At 44.8% G+C, this 26,347-nt stretch overlaps 1 protein-coding gene across 1 annotated transcript; it reads left to right on the top strand.

Moving 5' to 3' along the window:
* Positions 1-26,236, top strand: LOC138792389 (perlucin-like protein). Its single transcript, XM_069969804.1, has 6 exons — positions 1-76; positions 16,156-16,266; positions 16,946-16,987; positions 22,014-22,177; positions 22,775-22,887; positions 25,916-26,236. Exons 1-6 carry the CDS (start codon positions 31-33, stop codon positions 26,034-26,036), a joined length of 597 nt encoding a protein of 198 aa, XP_069825905.1. The 5' UTR covers positions 1-30; the 3' UTR covers positions 26,037-26,236.
* Positions 26,237-26,347: the final 111 nt, after the last annotated feature.

Raw genomic sequence — 26,347 nt, forward strand, 5'->3', positions numbered from 1 at the left:
GCACAGGACTCCACAGCTGACAGCCTGACAATGAGAGATCACCAAAGGATGAATATTCAAGATGATACAAGAAGAGGTAAATGATACCCAGCTCCTAGTAGTACCGCTCCATCAGATGGATCCTTCCTGATCTTAAAGAGGTTTCCAGGTAAAATTAACTTGCCCCCTACCCACAGCTCTATTCATAACAAAAAAGCCGGGAGCCAATATGGAGATCTGCAGGGGGTGCAGAGGTTGGACTTTCCGCCATCTCTTGTCCCCTATCCTGTAGATAGGGGACACATTAACATGGACAACCTCTTTAAAGTATACCTGTCATTTACAAAATCTTTTGACATTACAGACAGGAAAAAAATTGCATTATTTATCTAGTTCTCATCCTGAGTTATAGTCTATAATACGTCGAGAGCTGCATTTATAATTCTGCAAGTTGGGAACAACGGACAAAATGGTTATTAATGGTTATTAGATAGAACTTTGCGGCAATAACGTTGTGATGCTTCACCTTATCCAAGCCATTCTGAGATTTTTTTAGTGTTAAATTTTGGTTTTAAAAAAGTTTTATAAAAAATTTTTCGGGAATAGTGTTAAATTTTGTAAGTAGTAAATAATGGTCGTTACATTCAGCAACGATTTGAGAAAATGGCCAAATTTTTGAGAACATTTGGACAAATTCTTAACTTGTAATATAGAAAGTCATAGAAACATAGAAGATTGTCGGCAGAAAAGTCCCCCGGTCCATCTAATCCGCCCTTAAGTTATTTCCTTTCTAATTATCTTAGATAGATAGATGTTTATACCAGGTAGGTTAACATTCGCTTAAGGCCCTATTGCACGAAGCAATTATCGGCCGTCAAGGCCGATAATCACCTCGTGTGAAAGAAGACAACGATCAGCCGACATGCACAATGTCGGCCGATCGTTGTCTTTCGACATGTTGGAAGAATAAATGATCACAATAGCATCGATATGCTGCCATTACTCCGTGTAATAGGAGCGGCAGCAGCAGACCACCGCTATCTTCTATGGGCTGCCCGGACAATCTATCGATCACCCGAGCAGCAGTGAGCGGGGAACGAGGAGCAAGCAAGAGCTGACCTGACAGGTCGGCACTCGCTTGCTCCCTCTCGTCGCCCCGTGTAATAGGGGCTTTAATGTAGATTTACCTACCACATCTGCTTGAAGTTTGTTCCAAGCATCTACTACTCTTTTCAGCAAGGTAAATTCAGGTCACATAAATGAGCTTATAGTTTGCAGTTACACTATGTCTACTTTCTATTGGCATTATTTGGCAAACCTTAAAAATTTACCAGCAAATTATCAAAATTTTAATTTTTTTTTCTGGTACCAATTAATGTCTTATGTGGATTTGAGAGTCCTTTGTGCTACAAACTAACCCTCCAAATCACCTTATTTTAACCCCTTCCCTCCCAGGCCACTTTAAAATTCTGCACTTTCCTTTTTAGCACCTTGTGTTTAAAAGGCCAAAGGTATTTCATTTTTTCACCGACGGACCCACGAGTGTTTTTTTTGTTTTTTTTTGAGACACCAATTATACTTTGCAATGACAGACTTAATTATTCCGTAAAATATGCTGCAAAACCGGACAAAAAATTATTTGTCCGGTTTTGTTTTCATTTTGGGGGGTTTCTTTGTGGTTACGTTGTTCGCCCTATGTTAAAACTGACATGTCATCCATCTCAAGTTAGTATGATTACAACAATGTATAGCTTTTATTTTATGTGGCAATTTTTAAAAAATTTAAACCTTTTAAAAAAATCTGAATGTGTTTATTGCTCTATTACCATCCTTATAACACTTTTATTTTTTGGTCTATGGGTTTTTTTTTGCACCATGATCTGTACTTTCTATCAGTACCTTGCTTGTGTTAATGCAACTTTTTGATCATTTTTATTACAGTTTTTCAAAATTTGATGTGATCAAAAATCAGCAATTTTGCACTTTGGCATGATTTTTCACTTACAGCGTTTACCGTGCGAGATCAGGAATGCAATAATTTAATAGCTCGGGTGATTCCGCAAGCAATGATACCAAACATTTTTTTTTTTTTTTTAAATGGGAAAAGGGGGGTGATTTAAACTTTTGTTATATGATGGGATATTTTATTAATGAAAAAACTTTTTTTTTTTTTACCACACTATTTAGAAGTCCCCCTGTGGGACTTATAACTAAACTGATCTCTCATTGAAATCTATGCAGTACTTATGTACTGCATAGATCCATAAGTTCACTGCTCCATTGCTTTGGGCTGCTAGTCATGGGGCAGGAGAATTTGGTGCACTAGGGGCGCTAGGCCCGCCTCCAGTGCAACAAACACGCTCATCTACATAGAACGAAAACCGTCCATAACTACATAACAGGGCGGCAGATATCTTTGGAACGCTTTGGTATGCTGTTACATTCACTTTACTCACAGCTCAGCATTCATGTTACTAGCACTGATGAATATTTGAAAGCTGAGCTGTGATTGGCTGCTATGAGCAACATAGAATATTCCTACTGTAAGAATGCACAATAATTTTCCACTAATGTCTCTAATTTTCAGACTTCTGTACTAAGGACGATGTGTATGTGAATTCTATAGAACCAAACCATGAAGAATTTATCAAATCTATTTGGAAGAACAAAGCACCAACAACCACAAGTAAAGCTTATTACATGTTCATTTTACATCTCAACCCTAATAAAGAAATACAAAATGAACACAAGATTATCAAAGATGATTATATTTTATAGGAATACAAACAAAGAGACCAGGGATGGGAAACCTTCGGCCGATCTGCTTCAAAACTACAATTCCCATCATGCCTGGACAGCCAGAGCTTTGGCTGTCCAGACATGATGGGATCTGTAGTTGTACAACAGCTGGAGGGCCGCAGGTTCCCCGTCCCTATGTTGTAATCATAAACACATATAAGATTTAAAATCCAACTTGTAGTGTTAGCTACCCGTTACTAAACTTTGCAAAAACCAGGAACATATTTTGTGACCTAAGCGGTTCTGTAATAAATTCCCCCTTGAATATACTGACGCTACTGTATACAAAAAAGGAAAGAAAAAAAAAAAACATTTCAAAACACTACTTCAAAAATAGCTTCCAAATATGTATGTGTTGCATATACAACATACTAGCAAAGATAAACAAACTTCCATTGCATGGAGCAATACACAACATGTTTTAAGTCGCCATGTAGACACAGGCTAATGCATTCGGTTGCAGGGTCCATGTGTGCGTGATCCAGTAACCAAAACCTGCAATAACAAATACTACTGAAAACAAAAAATAATAATCATTAATTGATTGTTTCCTGACATACTAACATTGCAATTTTTACACATTTTCTGAAAAACATTTGTTAGAAACAGTAAATAAGCAATGTACTGTAGGAACACAATCTAACACTCACCCCTCCTCCTTTCTGTAGCTCTTGCATCTTCCTCTGCACTGCATCCTCTGATTATGGTCCTCACAGAGGACCATAATCCCCTGTCACCATGAATGATTGGTGACGGGATAAAAAGTGATGTCCCCCCACCCCCCCAGTCGCCCCCGTCCCCGAGACACCCTCCCCTACCCCATATACTCACCTGATCCTGGAGCTCCTTCCTCCTCGGTGTCCTGGCTGGTTATGAAGTGCGCATGCGCTCCACAACCAGCCAGCTCTGAAAATTTAAAGTGACAGAGACCAATTTGGTCTCTATCACTAAACTATGATTACTGTGATAGAAAATATCACAGTAATCATAGTAATACAGTGAAAAAAAATGTGAAAAGTACAAAAAGTGACAAACATACAAAAAAATAAAACACACACTTTCTATTATAGTAATAATTGCAGTTTACTCCCAAATTACCTCTAACCACCCCAGATTACCCGTAACCACCGCAGCTAGCCCGTAACCACCCCAGGTTGTCCGTAATCACGTCAGATTGCACGTAACCCCCCAGATTACCCGTAACCACCGCACGTTGACCGCAACCACCGCACGTTGACCGTAACCACCGCATAACCACCGCACACTGCCCGTAACCACCGCACGTTGCCAGTGACCCCCTCCAGATTGTCCGTAATCACCCCAGATTGCCTGTAACCACCCCAAATTACATGTACCCACCCCAGATTACCTATAAGCACTTCAGTCTATCCGTAACAATTCTAGATTGTCTGTAACCCCTCCAGGTTGCCCGTAACCACCGCAGGTTGCGCATAACCACCCCAGGTTGCCCGTAATCATGCCAGATTACATGTAACCCCCCAGATTGCACGCAACCACCGCAGGTCGCGTCTGACCACCGCACCTTGCCTCTGACCACCGCACGTCGCCTCTGACCACCGCACGTCGCCTCTGACCACCGCACGTCGCCTCTGACCACCGCACGTCGCCTCTGACCACCGCACGTCGCCTCTGACCACCGCACGTCGCCACTGACCACCGCACGTCGCCACTGACCACCGCACGTCGCCACTGACCACCGCACGTCACCTCTGACCACCGCACCTTGCCTCTGACCACCGCACCTTGCCTCTGACCACCGCACCTTGCCTCTAACCACCCCAAATTGCCAGTGACCCCCTCCAGATTGCCCGCAACCACGCCAGATTACAGGTACCCACCTCAGATTACCTATTAGCACTTCAGTTTATCCGTAACCACAGCAGGTTGCCTGTAACCACCCCAGATTGTCTGTAACCACCCCAGATTGTCTGTAACCACCCCAGACTGTCTGTAACCACCCCACATTGCCCGAAACCACAGCAGGTTGCCTGTAACCACAGCAGGTTGTCCGTAACCACAGCAGGTTGTCCGTATTCACCCCAGGTTGCCTGTAACCACCCCAGGTTGCCTGTAACCACCCCAGGTTGCCGTAACCACAGCAGGTTGCCCGTGACCTCCCCATGTTGACGGTATCCACCCCAACATATTATTGGAAAAATTCAAGTTTTTCATTTTTACTGGCCAATTTTGAATACTTTCCTCTAATACCTGTGGGGCCAAAATGCTCATCCTACCCCAAGATGAATTCTTTGAGGGGTGTACTTTCCAAAATGGGGTGACTTTTGGGGGGGTCTATTCTGTAGACATTACAGGGGCGCTGCAAATGCACCTGGCGCTCAGAAACTTCTTCAGAAAAATCTGCACTGAAAATGCTAATTGGCGCTCCTTCCCTTCTGAGCCCGGCTGTGTGCCCATACAGTGGTTTATACCGACATATGAGGTACCTTTTTACTCAGGAGAACCTGTGTTACAAATTTTGGGGTACTTTTTTTCTCTTGTTCCTCGTGAAATTGAGAAATTTTAAACTAAAGGAACATATTATTGGATAAATTCGAGTTTTTCATTTTTACTGTCTACTTTTGAATACTTTCCTCTAATACCTGTGGGGTCAAAATGCTCACCACACCCCAAAATGAATTATTTGAGGGGTGTACTTTCCAAAATGGGGTGACTATGGGCAAGATTTTACTCCGCTGGCACTACAGGGGCTCTGCAAACGCACCTGGCACTCAGAAACTTCTTCAGCAAAATCTGCATTGAAAAAGCTAATTGGCACTCCTTCTGTTCTGAGCCCTGCTGTGTGCCCATACAGTGGTTTATGCCCACATATGAGGTACCGTTTTACTCAGGAGAACCTGAGTTACAGATTTTGGGGTGAATTTTCTCTCCTGTTCCTCGTGAAATGGAGAAAATTCAAACTAAAGGAACATATTATTGGAAAAATTCGAGTTTTTCATTTTTACTGTCTAATTTTGAAAACACCTGTGTGGTCAAAATGCTCATCCTACCCCAAGATGAATTCTTTGAGGGGTGTACTTTCCAAAATGGGGTGACTTATGGGGGGTTTTCTCTCTGCTGACACTACAGGGGCACTGCAAATGCACCTGGCGCTCGGAAACTTCTTCAGCAAAATCTGCAATGGAAAAGCTAGATGGCGCTCCCTTCCTTCTGAGCCTCGCTGTGTGCCCATACAGTGGTTTACGCCCACATATGGGGTACCGTAGTACTCAAGAGAACCTGCGTTACAAATTTTGGGGTGCGTTTTCTCTCATGTTCCTTTTGAAAATGAGAAACTTTAACTATAAACTAAACGTATATATTATTGGAAAATTGTAATTTTTCATTTTTTTACGGCCTAATGGTGAATACTTTCCTCCAGCCCCTGTAGGGTTAAAATGCTCATTATACCCCTAGATTAATTCTTTAAGGTGTCTAGTTTCCAAAATGGGGTCACTTATGGGGGTTTCCAGTATACAAGCCTCCTAAATCAACTTAAGAAAAGAACTGGTCCCTAAAAAAAATCAGTTTTGGAAACTTTTACGAAAATGTAATGTAATTTGCTGATAAATTTCTAAGCCCCGTAACACCCTGAAAAAGTAAAATATGTTTATGAAATGAAGCCAGAATAAAGAGGACATATCGGTAATGTGACTTAGTAACTAATTTATGTGATACGACTTTCTTTTTTTGAAGCAGAGAATTTCAAAGTTCATAAAATGCTAATTTTTTTAAATTTTTCATGATATTTTGATGTTTTTCACAAAAAACACACAAAGTAGTGACCAAATTTTGCCACTAATATAAAGTGCCATATGTGACGAAAAAACAATCTCAGAATCGCTAGCATACGTTAAAGCATCACTGAGCTATAAGAGCATAAAGTGAGACAGGTCAGATTTTGAAAAATGAGCCTGGTCTTTTAGGTGCAAATAGGCTTGGTCTTGAAGGGGTTAAAGATGGTATTACTCAAAATAAAATGTACTAGCATAGCGATTAAGTGTAAAATAATTACAGTGGTGCCTTGGATTACGAACATAATTCGTTCCGTGCCCATGCTTGTAATCCAAATCCACTCTTAAACCAAAGTAAATTTTCCCATAAAAAATTATAGAAATGCAGACAATTTGTCCCACATCCCAAAAATAATGATTTTTTAAAATTTTGAACATGTACAACAGTTGAAACAAACAATGAAAAACAGCTAATTATGTCATAATATAAGTTACTGTACAGTATAGAAATCAGCATGTGGAGTATAATGTATAGTAACAGCATAATCCTGATAACAGCGTCAGTTTGTAGATACAGGATGGAGCTGCAGATCCCCCTAATGCAGTAGCGTAGTACAACAGGCTAGAATAGAGTAGCAGGGCTGCTGTCAGAGGTCTGTGTGGTCACATGACAGCAATGGGGAAGGGGTGTGTGTTCAGCATGGACCAATCAGGAAGTGAGAATCACAGGGCTGTGCAGGAGGACAGAGACAGAGACTTTTCTCTACAGCAGTGTGAATGGCTGAGTGTAAGTGCAGGCACATTATAGCAGCCGTGTATATAGCTGAGTGTGAGTACAGGCACATTATAGCAGCAGTGTGTATAGCTGAGTGTGAGTGCAGGCACATTATAGCAGCAGAGTGTATAGCAGTAATGAAGAGGATGGGAAACACAAGGACTGACAGAGACTGCAGAAAGCAGGAAGGAATAAGTAGGACATATGTGGGCACATACATGCAGCACTCTCTGTCTGGGGAGAGAAGGGTTACAGCTATGAAGAGATCACCTCCACAGTCCTGTCCCCTGATGCAAGCCCCAGACTGGATTGGATCTGCTATGATTTGGAAGGTGAGGGAGACTTCCTCGGTCAGAGTTCAGGGCTGTAGACCCCGCCAGGGCCAGACTGACCATAGGGCACTTCTGGCAAATGCCAGAAGGGCCGGTGACCTCCGGGGGCCGGTCCCGTGCCCACATCGCTCCGTCTGTCCCCCGTATGATGCGCGGCTGCAGGAGTTGTCGGGTCCTATCCCCGGCAGCGCGCGCATCATAGAGTTCTCTGTGCGCCTGTAACTTCCGGTACAGGACCGCACGTTAAAGTCGCTCTCTTTGCCGGAAGTCCCAGGGAGCTCTATGATGCACGCGCTGCCCGGGGACAGGACACGACAACCCTGGCAGCCGCACATCATAAGGGGGCCAGACCAGGAGGAGAGAGGATCGATGGGGGAGCGCGTTTGTTAGGTGAGTTGTTTTTTTTTGTTTTCTGTTTTCTTTCTATCTGCTTTGTGTAGGGATCTTCCCGGGGATGGTGTGTTTGGACACAGTTCAGACAGCAAACTTGGACTTATAAAAACAGCTGGGTGTTTATTAGCAGCATAAACAGTCCTCAACAGAAATGTAGCAATACCATGCTTTTCAGAACAAAACCAAACAAAAAGGTCCTTGCCCGTCTGGGCACTTACTAACACAGGTCTCCTGTCTAACTCTTCAGTAGGCAGTATCACAGGGTATGAATAGGCCCCAGCGGCGGCAGTATTCGTTGCTCCCAGGAGATACAGCATGCAAGCTGTTCACCCCTGGCTGAGAGCAATCCCCTGTAGCACTGTGAAGCTTTTAAGTTGTTGCAGGCTAATCAGGGCACACCTGATTGCAACAACCGAACTGGATCGGGGGGAAGGGAATGGCAGGTCCCACTACCAACCTACCCACCATTCCAGTAAATCCGGCCCGAAAAATGTAAAGAACAACTCAGCAGCATAATACTGCTGAGTAAGAGATCTTTCCCGGATTTACCATCTCACCGTAAGCAGTAGCCTGGGTGAGATGTACCTCCCCTCGCACACTTTACCAGTGACATGTCCACATATCCCCCCCCTCTTTTTCAGACCGGAGGGCTGAGCATTTTGTCCCCACAGACAGTGTACCCTTGATAGGGCGTCCGCATTTGCCTGTAACTTTCCTGGCCTGTGTTCCACGGTAAAATTAAAGTTTTGGAGGGACAGAAACCATCTAGTCACCCTCGCATTTTTCTCTTTATTAACCTTCATCCATGTTAGGGGGGCATGGTCGGTCACTAACTTGAACTTTCTGCCTAGCAAGTAATACCTCAGGGACTCTAGGGCCCATTTCACTGCCAGACATTCTCGCTCCACAATGGCGTAGTTTTTTTCGGCCGGGGATAGCTTCCTGCTTAAGTACATCACCGGGTGCTCCTCGCCATTCACGACCTGTGAGAGAACGGCGCCTAACCCTGTATTAGAGGCGTCTGTCTGGACCAGAAACTCTTGCCTAAAGTCAGGGGTAACTAGTACAGGTTGTTGACACAAGGCAGATTTAAGGCTTTGAAAAGCCTTCTCGGCCTCTGGAGTCCATGTCACCATTGCGGACTTACCTCCCTTTGTCAGGTCAGTTAGCGGGGCTGCAACTGTGGCAAAGTTTGGCACAAACCTACGGTAATAGCCCGTAATACCCAGGAAAGCTCTGACCTGTTTCTTTGTGAGGGGTTGAGGCCAATTCTGTATTGCCTCGATTTTATTTAGCTGTGGTTTGATTAACCCCCTCCCAATAATGTAGCCCAAGTATTTGGCCTCCTCTAAGGCTAGTGCACACTTCTCTGCATTGATAGTTAACCCTGCATCACTTATGGCCTCTAACACCGCCTGGACTTTACAGAGGTGACTTTCCCAATCAGGGCTAAAAATGACCACATCATCGAGGTAGGCAGCAGAGTAATCACGATGTGGTCGCAGAATCAAGTCCATCAACCTCTGAAAGGTGGCAGGGGCTCCATGTAACCCGAATGGCATCACTACGTATTGGAAGAGCCCATCAGGGGTGGAGAATGCAGTCTTCTCTCTAGCCTCAGGAGTGAGTGGGATCTGCCAGTAGCCTTTTGTGAGATCGAGGGTGGTTATGTACCTGGCATTACCCATTCTTTCAATCAACTCATCTACCCTGGGCATGGGGTAGGCATCGAACTTGGAGATCTCATTTAACTTTCTAAAATCATTACAGAACCTCCAAGTTCCATTGGGCTTTGGGATTAACACAATCGGGCTGGACCACTCGCTCTGGGACACCTCAATGACTCCTAGGTCAAGCATACGTTTTACCTCGGCTGACACCGCCTCCCTCCGTGCTTCTGGTATCCTATAGGGCTTAAGGTTTACCCTGCTTCTAGGCTCAGTTTCAATGTGATGGTGAATGAGATGCGTACGCCCTGGAAGGTCAGAAAACTTGTCTTTATTTTTCTGCAAAAACTCTTTAGTCTCCTGCTTCTGTGACACTGATAGAGTATCACCAATCTTGACCGGAGGGATTGGTTGTGACAAATTATTAATAGAGTTTGTCGCCACCAAGGATTCCCTGTCTTTCCAGGGTTTGATCAAGTTTATGTGATAAACTTGGAAAGGCTTCCTTCTACCTGGTTGGTGTACCTTGTAGTTTACCTCACTGATTTTTTCTACAATTTCATAGGGACCCTGCCACTTTGCTAAGAATTTACTTTCTACAGTGGGAACAAGAATGAGTACCCGGTCACCTGGGCTAAATGTCCTGATTCTCGCAGAACGATTGTAAATTCTGCTTTGGCTCTCTTGCGCCCTCTGGAGGTGTTCCCTTACTAGGGGCATTACAGTGGCTATACGGTCCTGCATTTGTGCTACATGCTCAATAACACTCTTGTATGGGGTGGACTCACTTTCCCATGTCTCTTTCGCTATATCCAACAAACCCCTAGGGTAACGACCATAGACCAACTCGAAGGGAGAGAACCCTGTGGACGCTTGGGGTACTTCCCTAATAGAAAACATCAGGTAAGGAAGTAAGTGATCCCAATCCCGACCATCTTTTTCCACCACTTTCTTTAACATATGTTTTAGGGTTTTATTAAACCTCTCCACTAACCCGTCCGTCTGTGGGTGATATACAGAGGTACGTAGGTGTGAGATTTTAAACAGTTTGCATACATCCTTCATCACCTTTGACATAAACGGGGTACCTTGGTCGGTCAAGATCTCCTTGGGGATCCCCACCCTGGAAAACATATAAAACAATTCACGCGCAATTGTTTTGGATGCAGTGTTTCTTAAGGGGACAGCCTCAGGATAGCGGGTTGTGTAGTCTAAGACTACCAAAATGTACTGGTGTCCCCTTGCCGACTTTACAATGGGACCCACTAAGTCCATTGCAATGCGGTCAAAAGGTACCTCTATGATGGGGAGCGAAACCAACGGACTGCGGAAATGCGACACTGGGGCGCTAAGCTGACATGTGGGGCACGACTCACAGTATTTTTTTATGTCAGCATAAATCGCAGGCCAATAAAACCTCTGGAGGACTCTCTCCTGCGTTTTATCTGTCCCCAAGTGGCCCCCAAGGACATGATTATGGGCCATGTCGAGTACCTGACGCCGGTACGACTTAGGCACCAGAAGCTGTTCCACAACCTCATCATTAATCTTAGTGACTCTATAGTAGAGATCGTTAGTCACAGAAAAATGTGGAAACTTTTTCTCAGCTTCTGGTTCCTGAGGTACCCCATTCATAACAGTGACCTGCTCTCTAGCATTTTTGAGAGTGGGGTCCTGCAACTGTGCAGTACCAAAATTATCCCTAGACACCTCTAAGTCTGGAACATTCTGCTCAGTGGGAGGAGCCTCTTCCTCCCCAGCCAGGACCTGCAAAGGAAAAGCATCATTTTCATCCTGTACATTTTTATCATTTACCGTGGGTAATGCAATAGACTTAGGGGTCTCCTCACTCCTTTCAGGGGATTGTTGTTTTCCCCATAGAGCCCAGAACAATGGAAAATCACGCCCCAATATCACATTATGCATAAGGTTTTTAACCACACCCACTTCATATTGTACAGCGCCTAGTTCAGTCCCGACATTAGCCCGTACTATAGGGTAAACCTTTGTATCACCATGTATGCACACCACACTCATATGTTTGTTGGACACAAAGTCCCCAGTCACCAGACTGGCATGCACCAAGGTGACAAGGCTTCCTGAGTCCAGCAACGCCTTAACAGGGAAGTTATTGACAGTAATGTGGCAGACTTGCGGTTCAGTCTCTAGTCCAGTGACCGCAACAAAAGACGGTTCCGCAAATAGCGACTGACGCCGGCTAGCGTCACACTCCATGGGCTCAGCGGTAAGAGGGCAATGGGCAGACACATGTCCCGTCTCATGGCATCTCCAGCACTGGATAGGGCCTGGTCTCCTTGGCAAGGAGTCCTTTTTAGGGCCACTTAGCCACCTGGGACCATCACCAGTCTTTTGCCCTTGAGACACCACCTGAGCGCTCTTCCCTCTATCAGCACCCCTCCACACTCCCCCAATAGATGGAAGTCTCTTACCAGATGATGGCACAGATCTGGCACTCCGTGGAGGTGAAGGTGCTGCAGGAACATCACGGAGGTAGTCCTCGGTCGCCTGGAACCTCTCCACAAGGCTGACGAGTTCGTCGGCACTCCTAGGGTCACCTTGTCCTACCCAGCGTTGTAGATCAGCAGGAAGTGCACGGAGGTAGCGATCCATCACGACCCTCTCTAGGATCTGGGCAGGAGTAGAGGTGTCTGGCTCCAACCACTTTCTTGCCAAATGGATCAGGTCGTACATCTGGGACCTCGCTGACTTGTCCAGACTGTAGCTCCAGTTGCGGACCCTCCGGGCACGGACAGCAGCAGTAACTCCTAGTCGGGCGAGTATCTCTGCTTTTAGCCGAGGATAGTCTTTGACCTCTTGCTCACTGAGGTCATAATAGGCCTTTTGAGGTTCGCCTGTTAAATAAGGCGCAATCACTTCTGCCCACTCAGTGGAGGGTAACTTCTCTCTCTCAGCCACCCGCTCAAAGACAGTTAAGTAGGCCTCAATATCATCATCAGCAGTCATCTTTTGCAGCGCACGCTGCACGGCTCTTTTCACAGACAAAGTCTCTGGCGCGGCTGCTGCCACCAGCTGGGGATTAGCACCTGCAGACGCCTCTTGCTTTGCTATCAGGTGCTCAATAAGTCTCTGTTGTGCAGCCATTGTCTGTTCATGGCGTAGGTTAGCGTCTGTCAGAGCCTGTTGTTGCTGCAAACTCACTTGCATTAACTGCTTCATCATCTCCTCCATGTTGCTTGGCTGTTTTTGGAGTGAAGCAGCAGCCTTCACCCAGGACATACGCAGCTGTAGCCAAGTTGATGCACACCGTTGCCCCTAGCAACCGTTTTGCCCGCTCCGCAGCACCAATTGTAGGGATCTTCCCGGGGGATGGTGTGTTTGGACACAGTTCAGACAGCAAACTTGGACTTATAAAAACAGCTGGGTGTTTATTAGCAGCATAAACAGTCCTCAACAGAAATGTAGCAATACCATGCTTTTCAGAACAAAACCAAACAAAAAGGTCCTTGCCCGTCTGGGCACTTACTAACACAGGTCTCCTGTCTAACTCTTCAGTAGGCAGTATCACAGGGTATGAATAGGCCCCAGCGGCGGCAGTATTCGTTGCTCCCAGGAGATACAGCATGCAAGCTGTTCACCCCTGGCTGAGAGCAATCCCCTGTAGCACTGTGAAGCTTTTAAGTTGTTGCAGGCTAATCAGGGCACACCTGATTGCAACAACCGAACTGGATCGGGGGGAAGGGAATGGCAGGTCCCACTACCAACCTACCCACCATTCCAGTAAATCCGGCCCGAAAAATGTAAAGAACAACTCAGCAGCATAATACTGCTGAGTAAGAGATCTTTCCCGGATTTACCATCTCACCGTAAGCAGTAGCCTGGGTGAGATGTACCTCCCCTCGCACACTCTACCAGTGACATGTCCACATTTGCTATGGGGGGCATCTATAATAGGGGGAAAGAGGGAACCATCTATAAGGGGGGAGAGAGGGGATCATTTATAAGGAGGGAGAGAGGAGGCCATCTATAAGGGGGGACGGGGGAAGAGGGGGCCATCTATAAGGAGGGGAGAGAGGGGACCATCTATAAGGGGGGGAGAGAGGGAGCCATCTATAAGGGGGGAGAGAGGGGGCCATCTATAAGGTAGGGGAGAGAGGGAACCATCTATAAAGGGGGGAAAGAGAGGGCCATCTATAAGGCGGGAGAGAGGGGCCATCTATAAAAGGGGGGAGGGTCCATCTATGAGGGGGTGAGAGAGAGGGCAATCTATAAAAGGGGTAGGGGGCCATCTATAAGGGGGTAGAGGAGAAAGGGCCATCTATAAAGGAGGGGAAGAGCAGAGGGGGACATCTATAAAGGGGGGGGGGGAGGGGGACATCTATAAAGGGGGGAGGGGGGGACATCTATAAAGGGGGAGAGAGAGAGGGGGACATCTATAAGGGGGAGAGAGGGGGCCATCTATAAGGGGGAGAGAGGGGGCCATCTATAGGGGGGAAGTGGGGGCCATCTATTGGGGGGCATCTATAAGGGGGGAGAGGGGGCAATCTATAGGAGGGGATAGGGGGCCATCTATAAGGGGATAGATGACCATCTATAAGGGAGGGCAACATAGGGGGAGAGGGGGCCTATAAGGGGACAACATAGGGGGAGAGGGCAATCTATAAGGGGACAACATGGGGGAGAGGAAGCCTTTAAGGGGACAACATAGGGGGAGAGGGGGCAATCTATAAGAGGACAACATGAGGGAGATGGGGCCTATAAGGGAACATAGGGGGAGAGAGGGCCTATAAGGGGGGACAACATAGGGGGGCTTCTATTAGTAGGACAACACAGGAGGCCTTCTATGGGGGGGCATGCATAAGGGGAAAACATAGGGGGACAACATAGGTGGCCATCTATAAGGGGGACAACACAGGGGGCATTTATAAGGGGGATAACACAGGAGGGGCATCTATAAGGGGGACAACATAGGGGCCATCTATAGGGGGGCATGTATAAGGGGGACAACACAGGGGGCCATCTATAATGGTAAATACACGGGGGGGGGGCGTATATAATATCATAGGGCATGTATAGGGGGGCATATACTATAGTGGACTACACAGAGGGGCCATGTATAAGGAGGGACTACAGAGAGGAGGGCCATATACTATAGGTGATGCACAGAGGGTGTCATCAACTATACGGGGACTACACAGAAGGGGGTCTCTCAAGTAGATGCACATAGAAGGCTGAACAAGGGGCCAACTATAAGGTGGCTACATAGAGGGGGGTGAGGAGTGAGGAGCCTAATATGTCTTTCTGGCATATTCTGTGCATTCGTGGCTCGGAGAAGTTCTAATGGCCTAGGGCAGATGGAGAAGAAAATGAAAAGGCAAGAACTCTGATCAGAGAAGACGTCCCCTCTGAGTCACCTGATATAACTGCACTGTAATGTATATGGAGTACAGAACCTGTGTGGAGCTGGGTCTACCTCTATATAACTGTATGAGGTAATATTGGTCTTTTTAAAGTGGATTTTATTCAGTAGCGGTGGCGACATTAGTCAGTATGCGATGGTATTAGTCAGAATGTGGTGGCATTAGTCAGCATACGGAGGTATTAGTCAGCATGCGGTGGTATTAGTCAGTATGCGGTAGTATTAGTGAGAATACGGTGGTATTAGTGAGAATGCGATGGTATTAGTCAGAATGTGGTGGTATTGGTCAGTATGTAGTGGTATTAGTCAGCATGCGGTGGTATTAGTCAGTATGCGGTGGTATTAGTCAGTATACGGTGGTATTAGTCAGCATAAGGTGGTATTAGTCAGTATGCGGTGGTATTAGTCAGTATGCGGTGGTATTAGTCAGTATGCAGTGACATTAGTCAGTATGCTGTGGTATTAATCAGTATGCGGTGCTATTAGTCAGTTTGTGGTGGTGGTGTTAAACTCAGCACGGTGACCGGGGCCGGAAGCCATCTGTCTCTGTACACTGTGTAGTGGTAACAACCTGTAACTGCAGCACCGCTACACAGTACACAGACAGAAGCTTCTGACCCCATTTACTGTGTTATTATCTGTAATTCCAGTCATGGACGTGATGATACAACATGCAGCCATGCTGCACACACAACATCGTCTCATAACTTTTCACCGTGCGGTGAGTGGGCCTGTGTGCTCTGAAATGCCAAGGCTGATTTTCAGTGCCAGTCCGGCCCTGGACCCTGCTATGCAGACCATGCCCCTACCCCACTCCCCCTCCCACCCATTACAGGGAGCTCTTAAACCAAAGCAACGCTCTTACACCAAGTTACAGTTTTGAAAAACTGTGAGCTCTGCTTGCAAAACACTCTTAAACCAAGGTACCACTGTACTATAAACATTTCTTAAATATTTACTAAAAGAGTAGTAGATGCTTGGAACAGACTTCTAGCAGATGAATCTACAGTGTTCTAGGTGATCGGCTCCTGTTGTTCTGATAGTCTTCTTTTTTTTTCAGGAGAGTCATCGGGCAACATCAAAAAAGTTCATATGATTCTAGGAGCTCTGATTTTTCTTATTATATTGTTCATCATTTTGGTTGCCGTCACAAGTGTCCTATTAAAATACTGTGAGTGTTGCTTACTATGATAAAATAATTTTAACAAAACTATTTGTGTATTTTAGAAAGCTATTATATACTTCCAATTTTGTCTGGAGTAAAGGAATCAATTTAATTATTTTTAACCATATGTTCTTCAGTGGGGAATAATGTTAATGATCTACATCAAGAGAAAAACTGATGTCAGAAAGTTATATAGATTGGTAAATTACTTCTATTTAAAAATCTCAAGTATTTCAGTACTTATCAGCTGCCGTATGTCCTGCAGGAAGTGGTGTATTCCTTCCAGTATGACACAGTGCTCTCTGCTGCCACCTCTGTTTGTGCCAGGAACTAACCAAAGCAAAAGAGGTTTTCTATGGGGATTTACAATTACTCTGGACAGTTCCTGACACGAACAGCGATGGCAGCAGAGAGCACTTTTTAATATAAGTAATTTACAAATCTATATAACTTTCTGACAACAGTTGATATAATAAAAAAAAAAATTGCAGAGTTCCCCTTTAATAAAATGAGTGTTCTGCTTTGTTTACTTGTAGGTTGGACATCAATAATTTTAATATAGGGTAAAATAAGAGGAGACTTGAATTACTGCTCCTATCTATATTATGGTCAATGATAAACTTTACATCAAAAGGAAAGAATAAGCAGAAACTGTTTTCTCACTAGTCTCCTATTTACTCCGCAGATATAGAAGTGAGGGAAGAGCTGTCAGGTCTGAAGAATCACAGTAAGTGTCCTCCACATCACACACTGTATTCCTCAGGATATTCCTTATCACATGTATATATTACTGGCAGGGAGATTATGGTTTTCTATCCTATACTTTGTCTACTGCAGATAATGTATACAGTCCCTCTCTATACAAATAATATATATCTCTCTATACCGATAATATATACAGTACCTCTCTATACGGTTAATATATACCTATACAACTAATGGCATTATTATGTTTGTGTGTATAACATTTTATGTTTCAGTTCATTACTGATGTTCTAGTAACATCTTATTCTACCTTCTACTTGTGAGACCTAAATTCCTCTGTAGTCTGATCATACATGATCGGCCTACTGTGGTATTTGTGTATACTTATTTAAGAAATATAATTTCCCCATATTCGTTATTCTATGGCAGTATTATCCTTTATCTTGTTCCTTCCCAAACATTTTATCACGAGAATACCAGACTTTGATCCAGATTGGTCTCTCGAGATCTAAAAGTGTTTGCACTGTATATACCCTAATCATTGTTATTCTTCAGTGAATTGTGTTACCCAGTGAGATGATAGATGGAATAGCTGGGGCAGCTGAGGGTAATAGTCCCTCAGGGAAAGTCTGTTACACTGGGACAAATTCCTATGCATGCTGGGCAGATGTATTCTTCTCTTATCCTTATTCCAGGTACAAGTCAGTAGTTTAGCAAAGTGCATGAGCCGAGTCTTTACTGTAAACACGCTAGCTCCTAAGGGTAATCCTGAAGGCTAGGTCTATTTACAAGGTGGGACCTACGTCACTGTATCTGTGTCACTCTGTGCCCATAGACAGCATTAGGTGGCCTGTGGGTGTAGGTAACTCTTCTCTTAAGACCACCAGCTGTGTACCAAAGTATGCCTGGATAGGATCCCATTCACACTCCACAGTTTCCTGAACTGCTTCAGTCCAGCTACACAACTTCTACAACCTGTTTAACTTGTACTACAAGTTCAGCTACACGAACTCAAAAGTTACTTCAGTTCAACACACACCAAGGTCTATCCTACAAAGCTTATTGTCTACAGAGACTGTACCAGTACTCCTACACAAGTGTGTCCAGCTGCTGAGCTGTGTAAAGCTTTATCTATTATCAACTATGTCTGTTGTATCAAGAGAGTGTACACAGGTCTATTGTTTGACAAGATTCCTCAAAACTGTGAAGATAATATGTTATCTTATCTGCCAAAGTTTATTCAGTAAAAATGTTTTAACCCTTAGGTGACCCTGGTTATACCCGTACGTCCAGGGCCGCCTCCCCGCGTTTAGAGCGGGGCCGTGCGGCGGCCGCGCTCTGAATCGCCACGGTCTCGGGTGCCGCTCGTAGCCCGGGACCTGCAGTGTGTATTTTAGTTAGTTGGGGAACAGCTTTATAGGAATATGGTGCGTACGCGAAAATCGCATCAAGCCTTAACTCATTGATTCTGAGCCATACAGCACGGTCCCCATTGGGGACAGGTCTGAATCTCTCAGTGGGTGCACGGGAGTATGAATGGATGTTGATACATACGTGATAATCGCATCCATCCTATGCGAGAGTGACAGCCATCTAGCCTGTGAATGCATGCAACCAGCATGGACGTCGTTCACATGAGCTCTAAGCGGATGATACACACGCACAAACCGCATCAATTATATGTCAGAGTGATTGAGCCATCCAGACTGGTTTCACTGGGACCGACTGTATCTCTCAAGTGAATGCATACAATCAGCGCAGATGTTGTGATCCATACGTCAGTGTTCACATAAGCTCCAAGTGGCTGATGCGTACGCGGAAATCGCATTGATGAATTGTCAGAGTGATTGAGCCATCCAGGCTGGTCTTATTGGGACCTACCGTATCCCCTAAGTGAATAACCAGTGTGGATGGTGTCATTCATCCGTCAGTGTTCACACAAAGCGGCTGGAAGTTCAGCGCTATTTCAGAACCACTCTGATTGCCCTCGCTAGCATATTGCATGAGAGTCCAAACAGGAAAAATGGTGGTGTAAGGTGTTGGGTGTGTTTTGTGCTTATCATCCACCACCACGTTTTTGTACAGTCGATAGAGCAATAGAAGTTCATCAGTCTAGCACCCACGGCCGGGGTGCTTCTCTTCACCACCATATCCCTGTTTATCCTAATCTACTCCCAAGAGTTAATAAGCGTATCCCCCACTATTTTAAGTCACTTGCATTTTCACTGTATATTTGAGCACATTTTTGAAGATTTTTAATGTATGATTAAAAGTTGAGTTTTAACTGGCAGACAATATATAGGCATCAGGGGCTTTTGCCCCAAACCCAGATATTGTAGTGTGCCTCCTGACCAGGTTGGGATCTCCCCTCCTTGAAAAATGAATTTTTATCATGAAAAAGCAGTTTGAAGCTTTCCCCCTGTTTTCGTTGTTCTCCTATGGAGAGAGGGAAATAAAACACCAAAACAGGACAACAAAGAGTTAATCTTCAGCAACATCACCCTCTATCTCCTCTGACAGTCAGCACTGACCTCTCTGAGCTCTAAATACAGCTTCACCCAGCTCCATGCCTGTAATCCTTTGTTCTCTGCTCTCTGTTGCCGGCTAACTCCCTCCTTCCCCGTCCCCTCTCTATAGAACAGACTGGGTACATCTGATGCAACAAGTCACAATTTCCTGATATTTTGCAGTGGATGGAAAAGAGGAGGGAGGGGGGGACCTGGGAAAAGGCTTTTTAAATGCAGATAATGGCAAATTTGCCTAATAAACCCAATTACAAAGTTTCTTAAAATTGCCTGGACTATTGATTTCTGCAAAAAAAAATAAAAATTTCACGACTCTTTAACTGATTAAGTCTTGGAGTATGTCTCTTCTATTAGTATGCTGGCAGGGCTGAGTCAATGTATTTAAGGGTTGCCGTAGCCCAGACAACTCTTGGCCACTGTGACAAGTGCCTCAGCAGTACTTCTGCAGCTATCCAGTTTCACACATCACCACCTTGCTCCCTTGGGTTGCTGCCTTCCGGTCGCTGCAGGAGTAGTAGTGGCAGGATAAAAGCCTGTCCTTGCTCCTCCCCTCAGCTGTGTGCTCTGAGCCTGGCCTAAGAGCTGACATGCTGTGCCTGCTGGCAGGTCAGCCATCAGGAATTTTGGGGGCCCATTCAGCCAAAGTGTCAGGGCCCCCTATTAGCAAAACCAATAATCCTCAAAATTTGCGATGAACTTCCCCAGTGCACCAAAGGAACTAAAAAACATTATTATTTTGGATTGAATTGCTTCAAAACAGCGGCACCTGCAAAAAGGAGACCTGCACCAGAATGAGGAGCTAGGCGGCTACAGTGACGTATCAGCAGGGTAATTTAATGTACAGAGTCATTTAAACAAGTGTAATGTACAGAAAGCTAAATATTTACAGTCATACATACAGGTTATACACATGTACACACACGTGCACTTTACATACCGCACATACAGTAATATACAAAACACCTTACATACAGTCACTCTTACACAGATATACACACTTATACACATTACATACTTGCATCCATACTAACACACAAACATGCACATTAAATAAACAAACATACACATTACATGGACATAGACACACAGGCTTCTGTGTGTCTGCATGCAGGGAAGCTCCATGCTCTGTAGTCCTCAGCTTCTACTGTACACAGCCCCACTCTGGGCCCCTCTCCCTCCTCCTCACAGCCCCACTCTGGGCCCCTCTCCCTCCTCCTCACAGCCCCGCTCTGGGCCCCTCCCCCTCCTCCTCACAGCTGACACTGTGCCCCTCCCCCTTCTCACAGCCCTGCTCTGGGTCCCTCCCCCTTCTCACAGCCCTGCTCTGGGTCCCTCCCCCTTCTCACAGCCCTGCTCTGGGTGCCTCCCCCTTCTCACAGCCCTGCTCTGGGTCCCTCCCCCTTCTCACAGCCCTGCTCTGGGTCCCTCCCCCTTCTCCTCACAGCCGTTTCTGTGCCCCTCCCCTCCTTCCCCTATTCTGTCCTGACATTAGAAGAGAGGAGGAAACAGCCACTGAAGGTAGTGAGAGGGTGGGGGACCAGCATGACTAGGTTAGCTGGGATTGTAGGCCTAGAGGGTCAAGTTAGGTGTAAGTGTAGGTCAGTTGGGAGGGGGAGTGGAACTGACAGGGAAAAGTGTGGGAGTTGCTAGGTGAGTCACTTACCGATGTGGCCTATAAAAAGGGGTGGAGAAGAGGTGGAGCTTCAGTTCCCGCCGGACCAGATTCAGCCCTCCCGCCGTTATTACAAGTTTTTGGTGTCCAGGTGTGGGCTATTTGTTTCTTTTATTGTCATGACAGCCTGCGGTAGGAAGGTCTTGCAGGGCACTTTAAAGTCGAGTTATTCTGAGGGGGACCCGTAAGAGGGATGTTACTCCCCCACTTCTTTATTGGTATTTCGGGAAGTACAGTGGTGCAGTGCCAGATGACCAATTTGTCAGCCTCCGAGTCTGCGCGGTGCGGCCAGGGGATAGTTACTTATTTACTGGTGCGCTGCTAGAGCTCCCTAGACCTGATTTCTGTTGTTATTGTTTAATATTTTTTTATTTGTCATTTAATTAGTTTAAAGCACTTTAATAAAGAGGCGATTATCACCAATTTTTCCAACGTTACTGGAGTGTCCTTGTGGGGAAGGGAATGTTGGTGAGGGGTTTAGTAAGTGGTTAAGCTTAGCCGGAAGGAACTCAGCAATACCTTTAGTCACGCCCTGATGGTGGCCCTGCACAGATACAGTTTGGCCACTATACTTTTCACAGAACCCCTAAGGCCATGAATAAAAATGTATTCATTGTCGCCCTACATATCAGTACATTAAGCAGCATATAAAATAGGGCTCCTGCCTCGACCACTGACTGGCTAAGCGGCCTGTGACATATTGTTTATATACCCAGAAGCCCCAAACTGCAAAGACTTGAGCATCAATTTCCTGGGGAGGTCGTATAACTCACACCTCCCTGAGCATCATTGGAAAACTAAGGTCAACCCAGACAACCACTATAATATTCCCTTCTATTACTGCCTAACAGCCGTATATATAGAGATTACCTGCACACCATGTCCTGATGGCTGGAATATGATTGGATGCTCATGTTACTATGTCTCTGAGGAAAAAACAAACTGGGATGACGCCCGAGATAAATGCTACAACATGAACGCCGTTCTTGTAATGGTAAAGGACAAGACTGAAATGGTAAGTGCTGTATACAGGAAACGACATTTACCTCCTGTTAGCCTTCCCAATACAAAGTAACAGCAATTGATATTAGTGTGTATCTGCAATATTCTACAGTATATGGAAATTAAATACAATTCGTTCCATTACACGCATTAGTCCGGGAGTATATAGATTAAAAAAAAAGTAGTCCAGAATAACCTTGTTTTGCTTATATAGTGTAGAATAGGTATTATTAGAGAATCATTTAGAGGTTTCTGGGGGTGTGGTCTACTGTGGGTGTGTTTTTCAGGGGTGTGGCTTGACATCGGGCTCCAGCATATAACAGACTCCAGCACCTTTAAAAGAAAAAAAGGAGGGTGAGGTGAGTTGAGAGGAGAGGTAATAATAAAGTCATGTAGCTCACAGGAAGTCCATAACACAAGGGAGGCTGACATTCTATCTATACATTACATCATGTTTCATCATGTTAGCAAAATGAAATGTATGAATGCAGCTGAGCTGAGATGGAACAGATGACACTGCAGGAATACTATGGAAAAGTTACCATGATATGGAGAGAAAATCTGGAGTGCTTCTTTAAATATCTGTTATCATTGTCACTAATGTTCCTAGGATATTTTAAATAAATTGCATAAGATGGACAGGAGATACTGGATCGGACTGAGACGAGACCCAGAAAAAAATGAAACCTGGAAGTGGCTGGATGGGACACAAATCTCCTTTAAGTAAGTACTGAACAGGAGGCTTTCATATGACAGCCTTGGAGAAAAAGCTACATAGTAACTACACAATGTTAAAGTTTTACTGTCACTTTGGGTCGAAACGTCGCATCTGGGTGCAAATAAATAAGGAATCGGACATGGTTTCAGTCTAGTGAGGCGGGCAACGCACTATTTGCATCGTCCTGTGCTGCTAAATTCTGTTTTGATATTGAAAAAACTTTCAACATCTCATAAAGACACGTGAAAAGGTAAAAGAACAATACATGAACTTTAATACTCCAAATATAAACGGGAAACAAGGCGGGGCTGAGAAAATAACAGGAAAAGTGGAGGGTGGCTACCCAACATCATGATCATCACGGATCTTAAAAGTTCTTTTTTAAAGCGACAGTAATGCTCTAAAGTAGTAATTTATATTTTTTGCATAATGTAAAATATTAGAGTTCAGCATGCAGCATTTAATTACCGGTGTCTGCAAAAGTTGGATGCAGCCCCAAGGCTGCCTGGAAAACATGGATACAGGCTGTATCCATGTTTTCCAGTACTCCCTAGGGTTGCATTTAACTTCTGCAGCCACTGGTAATCCAATGCTGCACGCTTAGCTTTGGACGGACCTGAGTGTAACCCTAAACTGTGTAGGATCAACCAATTACATATACAGTGGGTACGGAAAGTATTCGGACCCCTTTATATTTTTCACTTTTTGTTTCATTGCAGCCATGTGGTAAGTTCAAAAAAGTTCTTTTTTTTTGCCCATTAATGTACACTCTGCCACCATCTTGACAGATAAAACCCCCCAGAAATGTAGATATTTTTGCAAATTTATTAAAGAAAAACTGAAATATCACATGGTCATAAGTAGAGATGAGCGAATACGATTTGATCGAGATGGTATTCGATCGAATATTGGGGTATTAGAAAGATTCGAATTCAATCAAGTACTGTGGAGAATACGCAGGAAACATTTAAAGCCTTCCCATCACACTTGGCGCTTTTTCTAATCCAACCACCATGCAGGGAGGCCCTGAGGGACCCTGGGAGTACGCACGCATCGCAAAAAACGGTGTCTACCCTCATTAGATGGCTGAACCACATGACCTTGAATCCTAAATACTTGGCTCCCGCCTCTCGTCCGCCAATGCGCTTTCAACCTAGCCAGGGAAAGATCGGTTTTAGTAGCGTTTTGGTCAGGCAGGATTACTACAGAACCCAAAAGTCCTTTTCAGGGCTAAGATCCAGCAAAAAGTCATCTCTGAATCCAAAGCACTTCTCAGTGCTAAGATGATAACAACAGCAGCAGCAGCAGCTGTATTCATTCCAGTACCCTGTGTGTACAAGTGACTTATAGTGTCCCTGGTTTAGTCCACTAAGGGCACGTTATACATATTGTTCCAGTAGCCCAGTAAAAGGCACGTGATACATACTGTTCCAGTAGCCTAGTAAAAGGCACGTCATACATACTGTTCCAGTAGCCCAGTAAAAGGCACGTCATACATACTGTTCCAGTAGCCCACTAAGGGCACCTGATATGTACTGTTTCAGTAGCCTAGTAAAAGTCACGTCATACATACTGTTCCAGTAGCCCAGTAAAAGGCACGTCATACATACTGTTCCAGTAGCCCACTAAGGGCACCTGATATGTACTGTTCCAGTAGCCTAGTAAAAGTCACGTCATACATACTGTTCCAGTAGCCCAGTAAAGGCACGTCATACAGTAGTGGATTATAATAGGGGCGTTTTGGGCATCAGCCCGGGGCCCTGAGCTCCTGGGGGGCACATGACCACCCAAAAAGACTTATACTTTCAGTGGTGTGCTGTCTCCTGGCTACACTTCCGCCATGATTTGCAAAAATCACAGTTTTTTATATAGCAACTTTGCACAAATCAGGACATCATGACAGTATCTGTCCTGTACTATGAACGCCAGGCTAGTGTTGCCATAGTTACAGTGGGGTGGTGGGGCCCAGGCTTGGTGAACAGCCCGGGGCCTATGGTAAAGTTAATCCGCCCCTGACTTCATACATACTGTTCCAGTAACGTTTCTACAGCATGACGCGTGATACGCGCGAATAACATGACGCTCTACGGATGCACTTTGGAATCATGTATGTAACGCTGCACAAGAAATACAAAGGAAATGTGTGAACATTGCCACACACGTTCGTAAAGCGTTCGCAAATATTTTTCCTTTGCAACTGGGGAGAGTGGCATTATACTGCGATTTTGGGGTGTTGGGTGCACCCAGGGATGCTCCCCCTAATGTCCCAGTGTCATTCCGGAGGTGTTTGCATCGTTTAGGGAGGTTTTATGGGGGACTTGGTGACCTCCAAGTGGTAGAATTTGGATTACCAAGTGCAGCTAATTTTTTTCCCATAGACTATAATGGGATTGAATATTGTTCGAATAGTCCAATCTCAGTGACTATTCGATTTAAATTGAAAAAATTTAAAGTCGAATATTTCACTACTCGCTCATCTCTAGTCATAAGTATTAAGAGCCTTTGCTCAGTATTAAGTAGAAGCATGTTTTTTTAGCTAGCACAGCCATGAGTCTTCTTGGGAATGATACAAGAAGTTTTTCACACCTGGATTTGGGGATCCTCTGCCATTCTTCCTTGCAGATCCTCTTCAGTTCCCTCAGGTTGGATGGTGAACGTTGATGGACGCCATTTTCAAGTCTCTTCAATTGGGTTTAGGTCAGGGCTCTGGCTGGGCCAAGCAAGTGGGGGTTACAGCTGGTGTACACCAGGGAGGAGGCAAGAATATGCGCCTTCTCCCTGGCGTACACCCACAGTATATGTTACTGGTCTAGTTGCTTCTACAACAATGTATAGACCGATCAGTGTGGTCAGGTATGAACCAGTCTGTAATGATGATGAAACCTGGGAAAGAAACTTCTTGTCATCTCTATTCACTAAGATCTATAGATGAGGACAGACGTGTCTCCTGTTTGTATATTTGGTATTTTCCATCCATTGACTTATATTATATCCCTCTTTTCTGCAAACTTATTTGTTTTCATTCATTTACAGCAACTGGTATTATGAGCAGCCCGACAACTACCAGAATAATGAGGAATGTGGAGAATCTCAAGACGGATCCTGGAATGATATACACTGTACTGATAAGTTATATTATATTTGTAAAGGATAAGAAGATGCTGAGATCCATTTATACCAACAACATGGAGCTCCTGGGCCATAATACAGAATCTGTACCAGGACCTCCACCTGCCATACATGATACTTATATGGCAGGACACCAATAACTGGCTACTTATACACCTCCTATGACGTCACCCAAATATGCAGCTATATCATCCGGGAATAAACATATCTAACCATTTCATGTTATTTGGAAAACTCCTTTAATAAAAATCCTTTTGTCAACTTAGTGTTAGAGGAGAAGTCTGGCCAAATGTATTTTTTAATATGTTATTACATGAGAAAAGTTAGACAAATTAC

Source organism: Dendropsophus ebraccatus, chromosome 1 (genome assembly GCF_027789765.1).
Source record: "Dendropsophus ebraccatus isolate aDenEbr1 chromosome 1, aDenEbr1.pat, whole genome shotgun sequence".
NCBI lineage: Eukaryota > Metazoa > Chordata > Amphibia > Anura > Hylidae > Dendropsophus > Dendropsophus ebraccatus.